General features: G+C 45.2%; 1 protein-coding gene across 34 annotated transcripts in view; it reads right to left on the bottom strand.

The window, feature by feature from the left end:
- ANK2 (ankyrin 2) overlaps window positions 1–16555 on the bottom strand; it is a 772868-nt gene that overhangs the window by 31583 nt on the left and 724730 nt on the right. For all 34 annotated transcript variants that reach the window (XM_073571907.1, XM_073571914.1, XM_073571911.1 and 31 more), the window contains one exon: window positions 15170–15473. In XM_073571907.1, coding sequence (XP_073428008.1) covers window positions 15170–15473 — 304 coding nt within the window. The remainder of the gene's footprint in view (window positions 1–15169; window positions 15474–16555) is intronic.

The raw sequence follows: 16555 nt of genomic DNA on the forward strand, positions 1-16555 counted from the left end.
ACAATGAAATCTCAATGCTATCAAGGGATTCTAGAGGGAAAAGTGCAGCCCAGTGTCAGAAAGATTGGTCTCAGTCGCAGGTTATGGGTCTTGCAATAGGATAATGACCTAAAACACACAGCTAAAATCACCCAAGAATGGCTAAGAGGAAAACAATGGACTATTCTGAAGTGGCCTTCTATGAGCCCTGACCTAAATCCTATTGAGCGTCTTTGGAAAGAGCTGAAATATGCCATCTAGAAAAGGGAACCTTCAAACACGAGACAACTGGAGCAGTTTGCTTTGGAGGAGTGGGCCAAAATACCAGTCGAGAGGTGCAGAAGTCTCATTGACAGTTACAGGAATCGTTTGATTGCAGTGATTGCCTCAAAAGATTGTAAAACAAAATATTAGGTTAAGGGTACCATAATTTCTGTCCAGACCTATTTCATGAGTTTTATTTTTTTTAAATTCTGTGGAAGCATGGTTGAAAAGCAAAGTCTGACTTTCATTTGTTCATTTTCAGAGATGTTTTATTTATTATTACTTTTGTCAGATTCAAGATATTTCTGTGACCATTGTGGGTTTTTCTGTCATTAAACGAGGGGTTCCAACAATTTTGAAGTTTCACTTTACAATTTTTCTAGAATTAAGCAAATAAATACTCAAGACCATGGTCCAGCAGCAGTTTGTGGCTGCTGTACCAGAGCCTTGCAAACCTCCTCCTACCTTCTGGCATCCCCATAGACTCTTCTGGAACAACATCATTATTGCGGCGTCACACACACATTACGTCACACGAGGTCTACTAGTTAGAAGAGTCCACAGGGATGCTGGCAGGTAGCAAGGAGGCTATCATCCAGAGGCCACAGACATCAAATATAGCTGCTAGATCTGGGTCCTGAGAATCTTTTTTGATCAACGCTATTACTTTAAATTTCCTCTTTTCTATGGTTGATGTCTTCTATAAGAATTGCTATGAATTATTTATTATAGGGTAGCATAAGGACAAATATTCTTTTTATCTAGCATAACCATTCCATTCTACTGCATACCTGCATACTACTGAACTTAAAGCCCCGTCGGCCTCTTCCTGTTGGCACCGACGAGCGACGCGTGGACGCGGGCGGGAGGACGTCTTCATCGCCGCATCTGACAGGTAAGTAACGACCACCGACCATTGCTACGTCGCTGGTGAGATCTGCCATTGCAACCATTTAGCAATGCACCAGCGATCCTGACCGGGTCGTATTGTTGTCGGGATCGCTGGTGCATCGCTAAATGTGACGGTACCCTTACATTGCCTGTAGTATTGATTACTAGTGATGATTACCTAAGCAACATAATTGCTGAGACTACAGAATATAACAGTTGGACATCCTACACTTCAGAGGACAAGGGAATTGTCAATTTTCAAGGCTGCAACTTCTTCCAAATGAACCAGAACCAATTCCCAGCAAAGCTGATTCTTCTTCTAAAGTGTACAAGAACTGCAATGAATTTTAGAAGAGTTTGCCACATCACATATCTAATAAATGGCCATTAATATGTTACACACTGCAACATTGCCTTGTGACTAGCTGGGATGATATTATGTATTACTATATGATGAACTGAAAATCACTGGATACATTGTAGCTCTTCAGTGTATATATATATATATATATATATATATATTGCTCAAACATAAAGGAAACACTTAAACAACACAATGTAACTCCAAGTCAATCCCTCTTCTGTGAAATCAACCTGTCCAGTTATGAAGCAACATTGTGAATCAATTTCTCCTGCTGTTGTGCAAATGGAAGAGACATCAGTTGGAAATGATAGGTAATTAGCACTCCTATAAAGGAATGGTTCTGCATGTGGTTGCCACAGACCATTTCTCTGTTATCCTTTTTGGCTGTTGTTTTGGTCACTTTTGCATTTCGTCATTGCTCTCGCACCTAGAGGCTCAGTAGCATGTGGCAGTGTCTACAATACAATCCACAGAAGTTGCTCAGGTAGTGCAGCTCATCCAGCTGTGGCAAGAAGGGTAGTTATGTCTGTCAGCACAGTGTCCAGAGCATGGAACACATACCAGGAGACAGGCCAGTACACCAGGAGGAACAGGAGCAGGGCCAGAATCTGCAAAATCACCTCAAGCAGACTACTAACATCCATGTGTCTGCTCAAACCGTGAGAAACAGACTCCATGAGGGTGATATGAGGGCCCGACACCAACAAGTGGGTGTTGTGTTTACAGCCCAACACCATGCAGGGCGATTGGGATTTGCCCGTGAGCAAAAAGATTGGCAGATTCGACATTGGCGCCCAGTGCTCTTCATGGATGAGAGCAGGTTCACACTGAGCACATGAGACAGATGTGACAGAGTCTGGAGACACCGTGGAGAACGTTCTGCTGCCTGCAACATCCTCCAGCATGACTTGTTTGACAGTGGGTCAGTAATGGTGTGGGGAGGCATCTCTTTGGAGGGCCACACAGCCCTCCATGTGCTATCCATAGGTACCCTGACCGCCATTAGGTACCAGGATGAGATCATCAGACCTATTGCGATACTATATGAAGATGCACTGGGCCCTGGGTTCCTTCTGATCATGACAATGCAAAGCCTCATGTGGCCGAAGCGTGACAGCAGTTCCTGTATGATGAAGGCATTGATGCTATGGACTGGTCTGCCCATTCTCCAGACCTGAACCCAATCGAGCACATTTGGGACATGATGTCTCAATACATCCACCAACACCATGTTGAACCACAGACTGTACAGGAGGTGACTGATGCTTTAATCCAGGTCTGGGAGGAGATCCCTCAGGAGAACATCCGCCACCTTATCAGGACCATGCCCAAGTGTTGTAGCGAGGTCATACAGGCACGTGGAGGCCACATACAATTCTGAGCATCATTTCCTTGTCTTGAGGCATTTCGACCGAAGTTGGATTAGCCTGTAGTTTGATTTTCCACTTTGATTTGGAATATCATTCCAAATCCATATTAATATTGATTTACATTGATCATTTTTATGTTTTATTGTTCTCAACACATTCCACTATGCAATGAATAAACATTTGCAACTGGAATATTTCACTCAGTGATATCTATGATGTGGTATTTTAGTGTTCCCTTTATTATTTTGAGCAGTATATATGTATACACACAGAGAGAGAAAGAGAAAGAAAGTGTTAGAGAGAAAGCTATGGCTACAACATATCTGTCTATCTATCTATCTATGTAGATATAGTTATATACATAAGTGTATGTATATATTGATGGCCAAAAGTGTTGGCACCGTTGAAATTGTTCCAGAAAACCACCATGGTTACTTACCGGTAGCCGTTTTTTCCAGAAGACATGACAGCACACCTGAGAGAGGGATCCGCCCCGCCAGGACAGGAACCTACTGAAATATAAGGGGCGGCACCTCTCCCCGGCTTTAGTTGGTTACAGAGCATTGAGAGGACTTCCCGGTTAGTCACATGTTTATCCAACACCACATCACACAAAATACACCCTACTAACGTGCACACCCATACGGTGAAAAGGGGGGGGAATATACAGGCGCTGTCATGGGTTCCGGAAAAACCGGCTACCGGTAAGTAACCATGGTGGTTTTCCCTTCACTCATGACAGCACACCTGAGAGATTTTTGGAGACTTCGAACCACCTTAGGGAGGGACCACCGCTTGCAGCACCCTTCTACCAAAGGTTAAGTCAGCAGAGGAGGATAGATTTTATCTATAGTGCTTAAAAAAGGTTGCCAGTGAGGCCCAGGTAGCGGCCTTACAGATTTGCTCAATTGATACCTCTGCCTTTTCAGCCCAGGAGGTCTCCACAGCTCTGGTGAAATGAGCCTTAATGCCGTCAGGAATCGGAACACCACTAGCTGAGTAGGCTACACTAATGGCCTCCCTAATCCATCTGGCAATAGTCCCTTTTGATACTCCATAGTCCTTCCTGGCACCCTGGAAGGCTACAAATAGGGACTGGGACCTCCTCAACTGGCTAGTCACTGATATATATTCTAACAGGGCCCTTTTAACGTCTAGTTTGTGGAATTTCTCCTCCCCTGGGTTTTTGGGATTCTCACAAAAGGAGGGGAGGACAATCTCCTGGCTACGGTGGAAATCTGATACCACTTTCGGTATATAAGCAGGGTCTGTTTTTAGGACGACCCTGTCCTGGTACACCTGGGTATAAGGTGTATTCACCGAGAGGGCCTGCAAGTCACTTACTCTACGGGCCGATGTAAGGGCCACTAAAATAATGGTCTTCAGGGTAAGATATTTTACCGGCAGTTGTTGAACTGGTTCAAACGGCTCTTTCGTAAGCGCTTCTAACACCAGGTTTAAATCCCACGGGGCTATTCTTGGTAATGGGATCGGTCTAGACCTATGGCAGGATTTAATGAATCTAGCTACCCATCTGTTTGCCGCTATGTTGCAGTTATATACAGCACCCAGTGCGGACCAGGGCCGCCATCAGGGCATTACTGCCCTGACTGGCGTAAGAGGCCCGGTGGGCAGAGGGGGCCCACATCGGGCCCGGTCTCCTCTGCTCACTGGGCCCCTACCGGCAGGTATCCGGGCCCTTGGCGCTGCGGCAGTTAAACGCCACTGACATGCGGGCCCGGCGGCCCGCACGTCAATAGTTAACAGCCGCCAGCCAATCGGAGGCTGGCAGTTGACGTCACCACAGCGCGCACCTCGCCGGCGTCTGACATTAGTGTCAGTCACCGGCTAGAGCATGCTGCAGCGTGGAGGGAGCACGAGCGACGCCCGCCACTGGAATGCGGCCAGGTAAGGCGAAATTGGGGGTTTTTTTGACAGCGGTGATCCGGTGGGCCCGGGGGCAGAATGCTAGAGACTGGGGCAGAATGCTGAACATGGGGCAGAATGCTGGACTGGGGCAGAATGCTGAACATGGGGGCAGAATGCTGAACATGGGGGCAGAATGCTGGACATGGGGGCAGAATGCTGGACATGGGGGCAGAATGCTGGACATGGGGGCAGAATGCTGGACATGGGGGCAGAATGCTGGACATGGGGGCAGAATGCTAGAGACTGGGGCAGAATGCTAGAGACTGGGGCAGAATGCTAGAGACTGGGGCAGAATGCTGGAGACTAGGGGCAGAATGCTGGAGACTAGGGGCAGAATGCTGGAGACTAGGGGCAGAATGCTGAACATGGGGCAGAATGCTGGACTAGGGCAGAATTCTAGACTGGGGCAGAATGCTAGAGACTGGGGCAGAATGCTAGAGGCTAGGGCAGAATGCTAGAGACTAGGGCAGAATGCTAGAGACTAGGGCAGAATACTGAACATGGGGCAGAATGCTAGAGACAGGGGCAGAATGCTAGAGACTGGGGCAGAAAGCTAGAGACTGTGGCAGAATGCTAGAGACTGGGGCAGAATGCTAGAGACTGGGGCAGAATGCTGGACATGGGGGCAGAATGCGAGACACTGGGCAGAATGGAGATTCGGGGCATGATTGGAGACAGATGGGGCAGGGTTGGAGACAGATCGCACAGGATCATGGGGCAGGATGGATACGATGGAGATCATATGGGGCAGAATGGATACTCATGAGGGCGGGATGGGAGAACATATGGCTAAAGCCAGGAATGAGACACATGGGGGCCAGGATGGGGGATATGATTACCATAGGGGCTAATTAAGGGATATTATTACTGCAGTGATGTATTTAATTTTTTGAGTATACTGTTTTAAATGAGAAGGGCGGTCCTGTTACTGTGCAGAGCGACACTATGTCGCCGTTTTTTCTTTATGTGGTATAATGTAGAAGTTGGGAAAAAATAAGTAATGTGTTCTGCAAGCGGAGCTCTAGATAACTGTGTTATTTCCTGCAGAGACGAGCCCTGGCTGGAAGACGTGATGGCGATCTGTGCTGGATGAATGAAAAGCAAGGATGAAGGACTTCACCTAGAGACGTCACTGGTGAGTTAGTGTGTTACCTGTACACTAACACTTTATATTGCATACTATATACAGAGGTCCTGTGTGTATAATGTCACCAGTGATCACTGTGTTATCTGTACATTATATACAGAGCTCCTGTGTATAATGTCCTTCATCACTATATTACCTGTACAGACACTGCATACTAAGTACAGATCTCCTGTGTATAATGCCACTTATGGTGATAGTATTATGTTTTTTATTAATGATCAGTATTGTAGCATTCAGTCACCATGTGGTGGTAATATGTGGTCTGGGCATGGTGTGGCGGTATTTGTCCCTTGTATGTGCAATTATTTGGTCATTTTGTGGTGGTAATATGTGGTCTGGTCATGGTGCGGTGGTATTTGTTCCTTGTATGTGATATTATGCAGTCACTATGGTAGTAATATGTGGTCTGGTCATGGTGTGGCAGTATTTGTTCCTTGTATGTGGTATTATAGGTCACTATGTGGTGGTAATATGTGGTCTAGGCATGGTGTAGTGGTATTTGTTCCTTGTATATGATATTATTGGTCATTTTAAAAATTGAAAAATAAATAAAAATATACCTAAAGTGTATTGCATATTTTAACAAATATTTAATAGGTTACAGTAGAGTAGAGCCTGGCCAAAAGTGTCTACCCTGTTATGATGGTGGTTTGAAAAAATCTTTTGTCCAAAGCAAAAGCTGCCGGCTATATGTGTGATCTGGTGATGGGAACTGTTAATGTGTGATAGGTGAGAAGTGGAGTTTTTCCAAGAGAGAGCGGTGGGACTGTGGACAGTTTGAGGGGTGGAGGCGGGGCTGGGGTGGAGCCTGGGCAGAGTCTCAAGGGGGCCCCGAAAATTTTGCCAGTATGGGGCCCCGAAATTCCTAGTGGCAGCCCTGGTGCGGACACCTGCACTTTAAGGGTATTATCCCGCTAGACCTAGCTGTAATCCTGCCTGTAAGAATTCCAAGATGACCTTAATCGGGGTTTTTGGTCTAACGGCTTCCCCAGGAACTGAAGAAACTTATTCCACGTTCTACCGTATATGTTAGTTATTACTGGCTTCCTACTTTTCATCAGTATAGCCACCAACCCAGGAAAGAACCCTCTATCTCTTAAAAGTGACCTTTCAAACTCCACGCTGTCAGATGGAACCCTTTGACTTGCGTGTGGATTGGACCCTGAGCTAGCAGGTCTGGAATCTCTGGTAGTACCCAAAGATCCAAGAGGGAAATCATTTGCAGTAGCGAGAACCAGGGCCTTTTTGGCCAGAACGGGGCTATTAAGATCACTCTGGCTTGATCTTCTCTTATTTTCTTCACCACTGCTGGGATTAGAGCTACTGGAGGAAATGCGTAACCCAGTTTGAAATTCCACGGAATTTGCAATGCGTCCACCGCCCATGGTTTTTCTTTTGGGTTTAACGAGCAAAATCTCTCTACCTGTCTGTTGCTTTTGTTGGCAAAGAGGTCTACTACCGGTTCCCCCCAGAGTTGTACTATCTTCTGGAACACTAGGTGATTTAGGGTCCATTCTCCTTGCCTCAGTATATTGCGGCTTAGGAAGTCGGCTTGTACATTTTCTGCCCCCCTTACATGTAGTGCCGTTAGGGAGAGTAGCTGTTGTTCTGCTCTGTAAAAAATCCCGTTGGCCGCGTTCATTAAGGAGTGTGACATTGTTCCTCCCTGGTGGTTGATATACGCCACTGTCACTTTGTTGTCCGACATGATCCGGACATTGCGGCCTTCTAGACTGGGAATAAAGATTTTTAAGGCTTTGTTTACTGCTCGTAGTTCTCTTAGGTTGGAGGATGTGTTTTGCTCTTGGGGCCCCCAGGATCCCTGGGCTGCCTGTCCCCTTAGGTGCGCCCCCCACCCCAAGGAACTTTCTTGTTCTTGGAATGTTCTTGCGTCCGTCAGGATTACGTTGGACACTGGTGTGTGCCATAACATTCCTGCTACTAGGTTTGTCCTGTCTAACCACCTTCTGAGAGAGTTTTTGACCTTTAAGGAAAGCTCCAGCCTTCCTTCCAAACACCCTCTTAGCGATTTCTGTGCTGATAGGATTTCTGCCTGAAGTTGATGGGTATGAAATTGTGCCCATCTGACCGCTGGAATACAAGCTGTCAGGGTGCCTAGTAAGGACATCGCGCCTCTCAGGGTCGTGTGAGGCTGGCCTAGGGCTACCAAAGTCATATTCCTCACCTTTTCCACCTTGGCCTCTGGTAACAGAGAAGTTTGTTGTTCCGAGTCCAGGATGAACCCTAGAAATATCTGCCTCTTTAGGGGATGTAGTCTTGATTTCTTGATATTTACCATCCACCCGATTCTCTGTGCAGTGATGTTCCGAGTTGCCCACTATTAGAAAATCGTCCAGGTAGGGTATTATAATTGTGTTGTGAATTTGGAGGAAGGCTGTCATCTCCGCTACGACTTTCGTAAACACTCTGGGGGCTATGGATATGCCGAATGGAAGGGCTCTGAATTGAAAATGCCTGAGATTGCCCTGGATGTAGAGAGCTACTCTTAAGTATTTTTGATACTCTGGATGGATCGGAATGTGATAATAGGCATCCTTTAGATCGACTACGGCCATAAAACAATTGTGGTGTAATACCTTTATGGCCGAAGTTACCGACTCCATTTTGAAGGTCTGGTTTTCTATCCATTGATTGAGGCCTCTGAGGTTTATAATCGTCTTGAATGACTGGTCCGGTTTTTTTATTAGGAAGAGGGGTGAGTAGAACCCCGTTCTCTCCAGTCCGCTTGGGACTTCGGTCAGAACGTGTTTGTCTAGCAGACTGAAGATTTCTGACTCCAGGGCTAATTGTTCCTCTATCCCCTTCCTGACGGGGGTCACCACAAATGATGCTCTCAGCCGCTGAAAAAATGGGATTTTGAGGCCTTTTCTTATAATGTTTAAGATCCAGGCATTGGAAGAGATACCTTCCCAGGCCTGAAAAAAGAGCATCAGTCTCCCCCCTACCCGGATATCGGCGTCATTGTGGGGATTTTTTTGCGGATGAGGTGGCTCCGCCGAACATGAATCCAGACTCCTTCTTCCTTTTGTCCTCCCATTTTTTCCTATCACCCGGAGGACGGCCCCTGTTGAATTTTCCTCTCCGAAAGGACGGCCTTAACTGATCTCCTGGAAATCTGGGGAAGCCCTTCTTTCTATCACTAGCTTTTTCCAGGATGTCATCTAGATTTTTTCCAAATAAAAATTGTCCATCACATGGAAGAGAGCACAACTTGGCTTTAGATTGTAGATCTCCGGGACAACCTTTAAGCCATAATGCGCGCCTTGCGGCGTTTGATAATCCTGCTGCCCTCGCCGTCAGTCTCATGGAATCGGCAGAAGTGTCGGCCAAAAAAGCTGCTGCTCCATGTAGAAGATACATATCCGCCAGAATTTTTTCCCTCGAGACCTTGGATGCGAGTTTCTCTTCCAGCTGCTGTAGCCAAATCATTAAGGATCGTGCTGTGCAGGTGCCGGCTATTGCTGGTTTCAATCCTGCTGCTGCTTCCCACGTATGTCTTAGGTAGGAGTCCGCTTTTTTTTATCTAGCGGGTCTCTCAGTACACCTGAGTCTTCCAGGGGCAGGGCCAATTTTTTGGACGACCTAGACACTGCCGCGTCAATCTTTGGGACCTTGTCCCATATTTCCGCGTCTTTATGCTCAAAAGGGGTATCTCCTTTTAGAGGAGGAAGGAAGGGCTCCTGATCTTTCAGGCTTCTTCCATTCTCTTTCAATGAGTGCTTGGACTTTCTCATTGACTGGAAAGGTGCGCTTTTTCCTTTCCTGTAGCCCCTCGAACATGACGTCTTCTAGAGACTTAGTCGTTTTTTCCTCCTGTAGGCCCATGGTTGTCCTAATGGCTTTGAGGAGAGCATCTGTGTCCTCTACCGGAAAACACGGCTTGCCCCCGTGTCCCTGTCCGAGGAGGAGGAGGACAGGTGTTCGGCCTGATATTCAGCCGAGGAGGAGTCTGATAACGAACTAGGGGAGTCCTTCCTACTCTTTTTCTTTAATAACACTTTAAGTGAGCCTTCCACCTCAGACCTGATGACTGATCTGAGGTTAGTTGCAAAGTACGGTACCCCCTCCACCATGGTTCGCTTGATAAAGCTGGCGCAAAGGTCCTTCTGCCAATCTCTCGCTAGGGGGCTCTCACATATGGCACAATCCCTATTATTTCTATTGCTCACTGCTTCTTGGCTTTTCCTTAAGGAAAAATAATACACAAGAAGGACCCTATTAACATCATTCTAGCATTCACGGAGATCACTCACCACCCATAAAGTCGGGTACCGGACTCGGAGGCTGTGGTGGAGCACGTGGCCTGTGCTCTCTGGACCTCGAGGAATCTCTCGATCTGTGGCTCGGGCGACTGCTGCTTTTGCCACTTGAACGGCTGCCATGCTTACGAGCGGAGGTTTGCGATGGGGGCAGATACAGTGGAGACGGTGAACGTTCCTGCAGTGACCCCATTGTATTATCTGGTCGCACTGCCGCCCTTCCTCCTTTACATAGGTTCGTCCGATGAGCACTTTCTCCTCCCCTCCCCCCCTGTGACCGCCGGCCACCGCCATTCTTCTTAATGCGGCCGGCGTCGCACCAGGTGCCAGCGTGCCATCGCGTCTGTGACATCAGCTGGCGCGCTCCCAGGGTGCCCCGCACCGCTGACGCCGGATGCCGGAAAACGCCCCCGGCTCTCCCTGTCGTGTCCAGAGGGAGATGGGTTGGACGCGCGCGAGGGGAGGGAGGCACGGAGGAGTGCCCCAACTACAGAGGCTGCCTAGCCGCACCCGCACGAACCCAGAGTTTGCAGGAGGACCCCGTGGACTGCGCTTCCAGGAGACTGACGGCCGGCGCTGCAGGTAAGCTGACCTGCTCTTCCCGTGCTGGGACGGCCCTGGGTTCACTTCATCCATGACAGGCACCGCCGCTGTCAGACTGGGATTCCGTTCCAGGACAGGAACCCAACTGAAGCGGGGGAGAGGTGCCGCCCCCTATTTCAGTAGGTTCCAGTCCTGGCGGGGTGGATCCCTCTCTCAGGTGTGCTGTCATGGGTGAAGGGAAAATATAGTATTTCTCCCTGAAAGATATTGCAATGACTTGTTTTGTTATACACAGTTTCCTTTGTGTATTGGAACAACCCAAAAAAAAAATAGGAAAAAAGCAAATTGAACATATTTTCACGCAAAACCCCCAAAATGGGCAAGGCAAAATAGTTGGCATCTTTCCAAAAATGTGGGTAAACAACTTTGTTTCAAGCATGTGATGGTTGTTCAAACGCACTTGTGGCAAGCAACACGATGTGGGCAACATGAAAATCACACTTGAAACTAAATAAAAAGGGGAAAAGTTGACTCAATCTTTGCATTGTCTGTGTGTGTGCCAAATTAAGCATGGAGAACAGAAAGAGGAGAAGAGCTGTCTGAAGACTTGAAAACCAAAATTGTTGATAAATATCAACAATTTCAAGGTTACAAGTCCGTCTCCAGAGATTTTGATGTTCATTTGTCCATGATGTGCTACACAATCAAGAAGATTACAATCCACGGAAATGTAGTCAATCTCCCTGGATGTGGACAGCAGAGACAAATTGATGAAAGCCTGCAACACAGGATAGTGTGGACAGTGGATAAGCACCCCCAATCAAGTTCCAAAGAAATTCAAGCTGTCCTACAGGCTCAAGGTGTCAGTGTCGGAACAAACTATCCGTCGACATTTGAATGAAAGGAGACCCAGGAGGATCCCACTGCTGATATGGAGACATAAGAAAGACTGCAGTTGGCTAAAATGTACATCAGAAAGCCAAAATCCTTCAGGGAAAGTGTCTTGTGGACAGATGAGACCAAGGTAGAGATTTTTAGTAAAGCACATCAGTCTACTGCTTATCGAAAATGGAATGAGGCCCACAAAGAAAAGAACACAGTACCTACAGTCAAATATGGTGGAGGTTCAAAGATATTTTAGGGTTGCTTTGTTGCCTCTGGCACTGGGTGCCTTGACTGTGTAGAAGGCATCATGAAATCTGAAGATTACCAAAGATTTAGGGTCACAATGTTGTACCCAATATCAAAAAGCTGGGTTTGCACCATAGGTCATGGGTCTTCTAGCAGGACAATGACTTAAAACATACTTAAAGAAAAACTCAGAAATGTGTGAAAACAAAGTGCCTGAGAGATCTGAAGTGGCAGCAATGAGTCCGGATCTAAATCCCATTGAACACATGTGGAGAGGTCTTAAAATTGCTGTTAGGAGAAGGCACCCTTCAAATATGAGAGACCTAGGGCAGTTTCAAAAAGTGAGTGAGTGATCCAAAATTCCAGTTGATAGGTGTAAGAAGCTTGTTTATGGGCTAGGATTTTGTACTTACTTAGCTGCTGTTGAGGTAGGCACAAGAAGCGGTTTCATTAAAATGTCCAGTCCGGTTTATGAGAACTTCATAAACCGCTCAACTTAAGCAAACAAAATACAGCCTTTTTGTGGCACAAAGTGAAAAAAAAAACAACAAAAAAGTAAACAGTCCATTTAGTAGTGCAGGTTCGCCCGCTCAGGTCAGTGTCCTTCATCAAACACACTGGAGGCCTCCACACCTCCAGTAACAGACAATGAATAAGACACTTGGTCTCCATTTTATCTACCAAACCATGCCCCCAGGGTGGGGATATGTTATCAAACAGTCCAACCCATCTCTTTGACTGCTCGTAAAACCCGTCCCTGATAATCCCTATTAAATCTCTCAGCACTATACTGTATGTGCTGAAGCTGGCTTTCCCAGGCGTACATCACCGATGCTACCAACCTCGATGATAAATATCTCCCCTCAAGGACCTGTCCAGTGGCCATCTTATAATGGTTATAGGAAGTGATTGATTGCAATTATTTATTCCAAAGGGGTTGTCATGATTCCAGGGCAGGTTTTTGAGCTGCACACCGGGGGTTAATGTCTGGAGCTCTGTGCAGGTTTTGACCTGCACACTTGGGGTTAATGATTGTGGCCTCTTTCTGGTTCTGGGAGAGCTTCATAAACCTCTGGGTAGCTTCAATCCCTGCCAGTTATACTTTTACCTTTGGCCTAGTGTGCTGACCCCCGTGTGCCTGTATATTGCTATAGCTTGTTTATATGGTTCTGACCCGATTCTGTTTCCCGTTGTGAGTTTACCTGTTGATTTTGTACTGCGTTATTATCTGTGTATGACTCATTGCCTGTGATCTGACTACTCTCTGCTCGCCCCTCTTGTACCCTGCAGCTATCTCTGTGTATGACTCATTGGCTACGTCCTGACTATTCTCCCTGTCTATGCCCCTTGGTAACTTTGTCTCGCAGTTACTCTGCTAGGAATTGTCTTGCAGCTCCTAGCTCTGTGGAGTTTAGGCCACGCCTCTAGCAGTCACGTGCTTCAGGTCCTGTGGGTCTGAAGTACACATCTATTCGGTTGCTGCCCGCTCCACAGGTATCTATGAGCACGCTTTCGCTTTACTCAGGGCACGCGCACTGGCTCAGTGAGCAAGTTCAGTGCGGTGTCTCTGACAGGGGTGCAACAAAATATTAAGTGGAGGGTGCCAACAATTTCGTCCTGCCTTTTTGGGGATTTTGTGTGAACCTACGTCCAATTTGCCTTTTTTTCCTTAGTTTTTTTGCGTTGTTCCAAAACACACACATGAAATAAATATGTGTATAACAAAACATAAGTAATTGCAATAATTTTCTGGGAGAAATACTTCATTTTCTAGAACAATTTCAAGGGTGTCAACACTTTCAAGGGTGTGTACAGAATATATGTATATAAATACACTGCAGCTTTAACAACAGCAAGTATACTTGATATGCATTACCATTGTCTGATCGTTTACTAAAATGTTTTGCTAGTAATATCTGATCTAGACCTAAAGGTACGAAGTGACACATGCCTCAACATAATTACTTTCTCAGTGAATAATATACATCCTGGAGCGTAAACAGAGTGTCTCCTGAAGACATGAATGCATATTGTGCAATACATCTTGTTCACAATTTGGATATGTTACTAGCAATACAGCCGTATGCCTGAGTGCAATGTGAGGGTGGCAGCTGTATGTAGAATGTATATTATATATTACATTAATGCTAACAATTTGGGCATTTATACATTTATATTTTCTGAAAAAAATGTGACTAAGAGCAATCATGACATTTTTCAGATGACTATAAATCCTTCCAGGTTAGAGGCAAGCACACAGCTACATTAAGGCTTCATGATATGGCATGTGAAATCTATGGGTCCATATTGGACCTCTGTGTATGTTCCAATGTATTCTAAGCTATGGAGGCTCTCTTTTCCAGAAGCAGTGCCCGTGGCTGCATAACACAGGACTGTGCTATTGTTCAAGTAGAAAACTTATTTATATGTGATGCAATGAAAGTGACTGTTGTAGGGGTAGCTGAAAGAAACTGACATACTGTAAAGACAATGCCACCCCCAATATGCTTCATATTTTAAATATGAAACCTGTTTCAATGAAAAACTATTTGCATTACAAAATGTCTCACCGCTTTTTAAGGAAATAGTAAACCGTGACCAAAAAAAAAGTAAATCATGAAAATTAAAGACCTATTCGCATGTGGCAGATTCATTCTGGAAATTTCTGTGCATGAAATTCAGGTGAATAAGGCTCATTTTTCAGTCGAAAAAAAAAAAATTGCAACAAACCTGCCATATGTGAATATGCCCTAAGAACTTATTCGTAAAAGACATATTTGCAGTGGATTTGCTATCTGGAATATTCAGGCAGCATTTTATAGTACTACCATGGTTGATAGTAGATAGTAGATTTTTATGAAATCTCTTCCAAGCACTGTGGAAAAAAAACACGCATGGCATAAAATGACCAGCTGCAGATTTGATGGCTGAAGAAAGTAAATTTATACTTTGCGTACTTAAAGGATGATGGTGACAAATATCAGCATCATTTTCGTGCTGGTGAGTACATCAACATTGACACAATTTAGTGTCACTGTAGAATTTCGAAAGCAAAAATTCTACAACAAATACTTCACACGTGAACATACCCTAAGTGTATCCAGCGGGTAGGCTTTCCTGCTTTTAGTACCATAAACAAAGCCATTGTTATAAAAGTGTCTAGATCAGTAGTATCAATCAATAGATGTATGGCCTTAGGACACGAAACCAGGAGACCTTGTTGTATAGCCCTCAGTATTTGGATGTCAAACAGATCTTAGTAGAGCTTTACCTTTTCGAATGAGCCGAGTGATCTGTATTCAGAGACTCTATCCAACTTGTCTGCTTGCTCGTCCGATGATTCCACTATGCAGAGGTCATTTTTATTTGCTCCATGCTCATCCTTCTCCAGAAGATCATCTGGTTCTTGAACAATAGGAGAATCACTATGCCGGTCAGACACAAGAGTCTCCAAAGAGGGCCTACCTAAATCTTTAGACACTCCAAGCGGAGACTGTGGAATTTCTTTACAATTCATGGTGTCTTCAGTTTCATCAGTATCTGGCAGCTTTTTCTCTAGATCAGGGGATGCAACACTAGGAGGAATAAGATAACATATAGTGACTTCTTTAATAGACTACAATCTCCTACCCATATCATGGGCTTGGTCCTCCCATCTGCACAGGCAGATGTCTATACAAGTTTGCTTTTTTAAGAATTTATCAGATTTTTTACTGTGTGTGTTTTGGGTGCATGGGGCCTAGTGCAAGTAAAACCTAGATAGTGGTAGTTTGCTTTCCTTTATGATGCTTACTTCCATGGTTCACTGGATTTAGATAAATTATGAACACTTGCTGTCTAACAGATATCGGTTTAGAAGTGTCCAGGTGATCAGATACCAATTAGCCACCTTCAAAATATTCACTATCTAGTTAAAATTTAAAAAAGAACGCGAAAAAGGTAGTCCATTTAGCTTCTATCAGACCAACGTGTCCTCATACATGCAGCCCAGTTTGGGCTGGCTCCATTCATTGTTCCTAATGGATGGTGAGAAATTGTTCAGGACTCCACAAGTTACTGATCAAAAAAGTAGTGGCATTTAGACAAAAAGTAGGAGGCATTTAGTCGCAAAGATGCTGATTCATCAAAGCTTTTACGTCAGAAAACTGGTGTAAACTGCTGTGAAAAATTGCAAAGTTTATGTAACTTTTGATGTTTTTATAACAATTTGGATTAGCTTTGCAAAACTGTCCGGAGCTGGAGAGGAGCCAGGGCAGGATGAGGCATGATTACGAATGCCCATCTTATGACAGAAATGCTACTCCAGTTTCTGGCAAGATGCACGCCATAGAGAAAATGCCCCCAAATTCATTAAGCGGCGTTCATTCTTAATGAATTTGGCACATTTTACTCCAGTGCACCCTTCTTTAAGACTGGGGTATGTAATTCCAGTCTTAATGAATTGGCCCATATATTTTCTTTCGTGACCCACTCTGATTTTGAAACACTTATGTTAGACTACATTTCATTCTGCAGACAATGTTGGATTATGGTACCTTTTTACAAGTTATAAGTTACAAGGACTGTGCAGATGTAATAAAGTGGATACACAACTATCCTTAGGTAGATGGTATTTTCATCTATGGGATCAAATTCAATTTCCCATTTATACTCTGTA

Source organism: Dendrobates tinctorius, unplaced genomic scaffold (genome assembly GCF_039654945.1).
Source record: "Dendrobates tinctorius isolate UK_male_01 unplaced genomic scaffold, ASM3965494v1 ptg000030l, whole genome shotgun sequence".
NCBI classification, from domain to species: domain Eukaryota; kingdom Metazoa; phylum Chordata; class Amphibia; order Anura; family Dendrobatidae; genus Dendrobates; species Dendrobates tinctorius.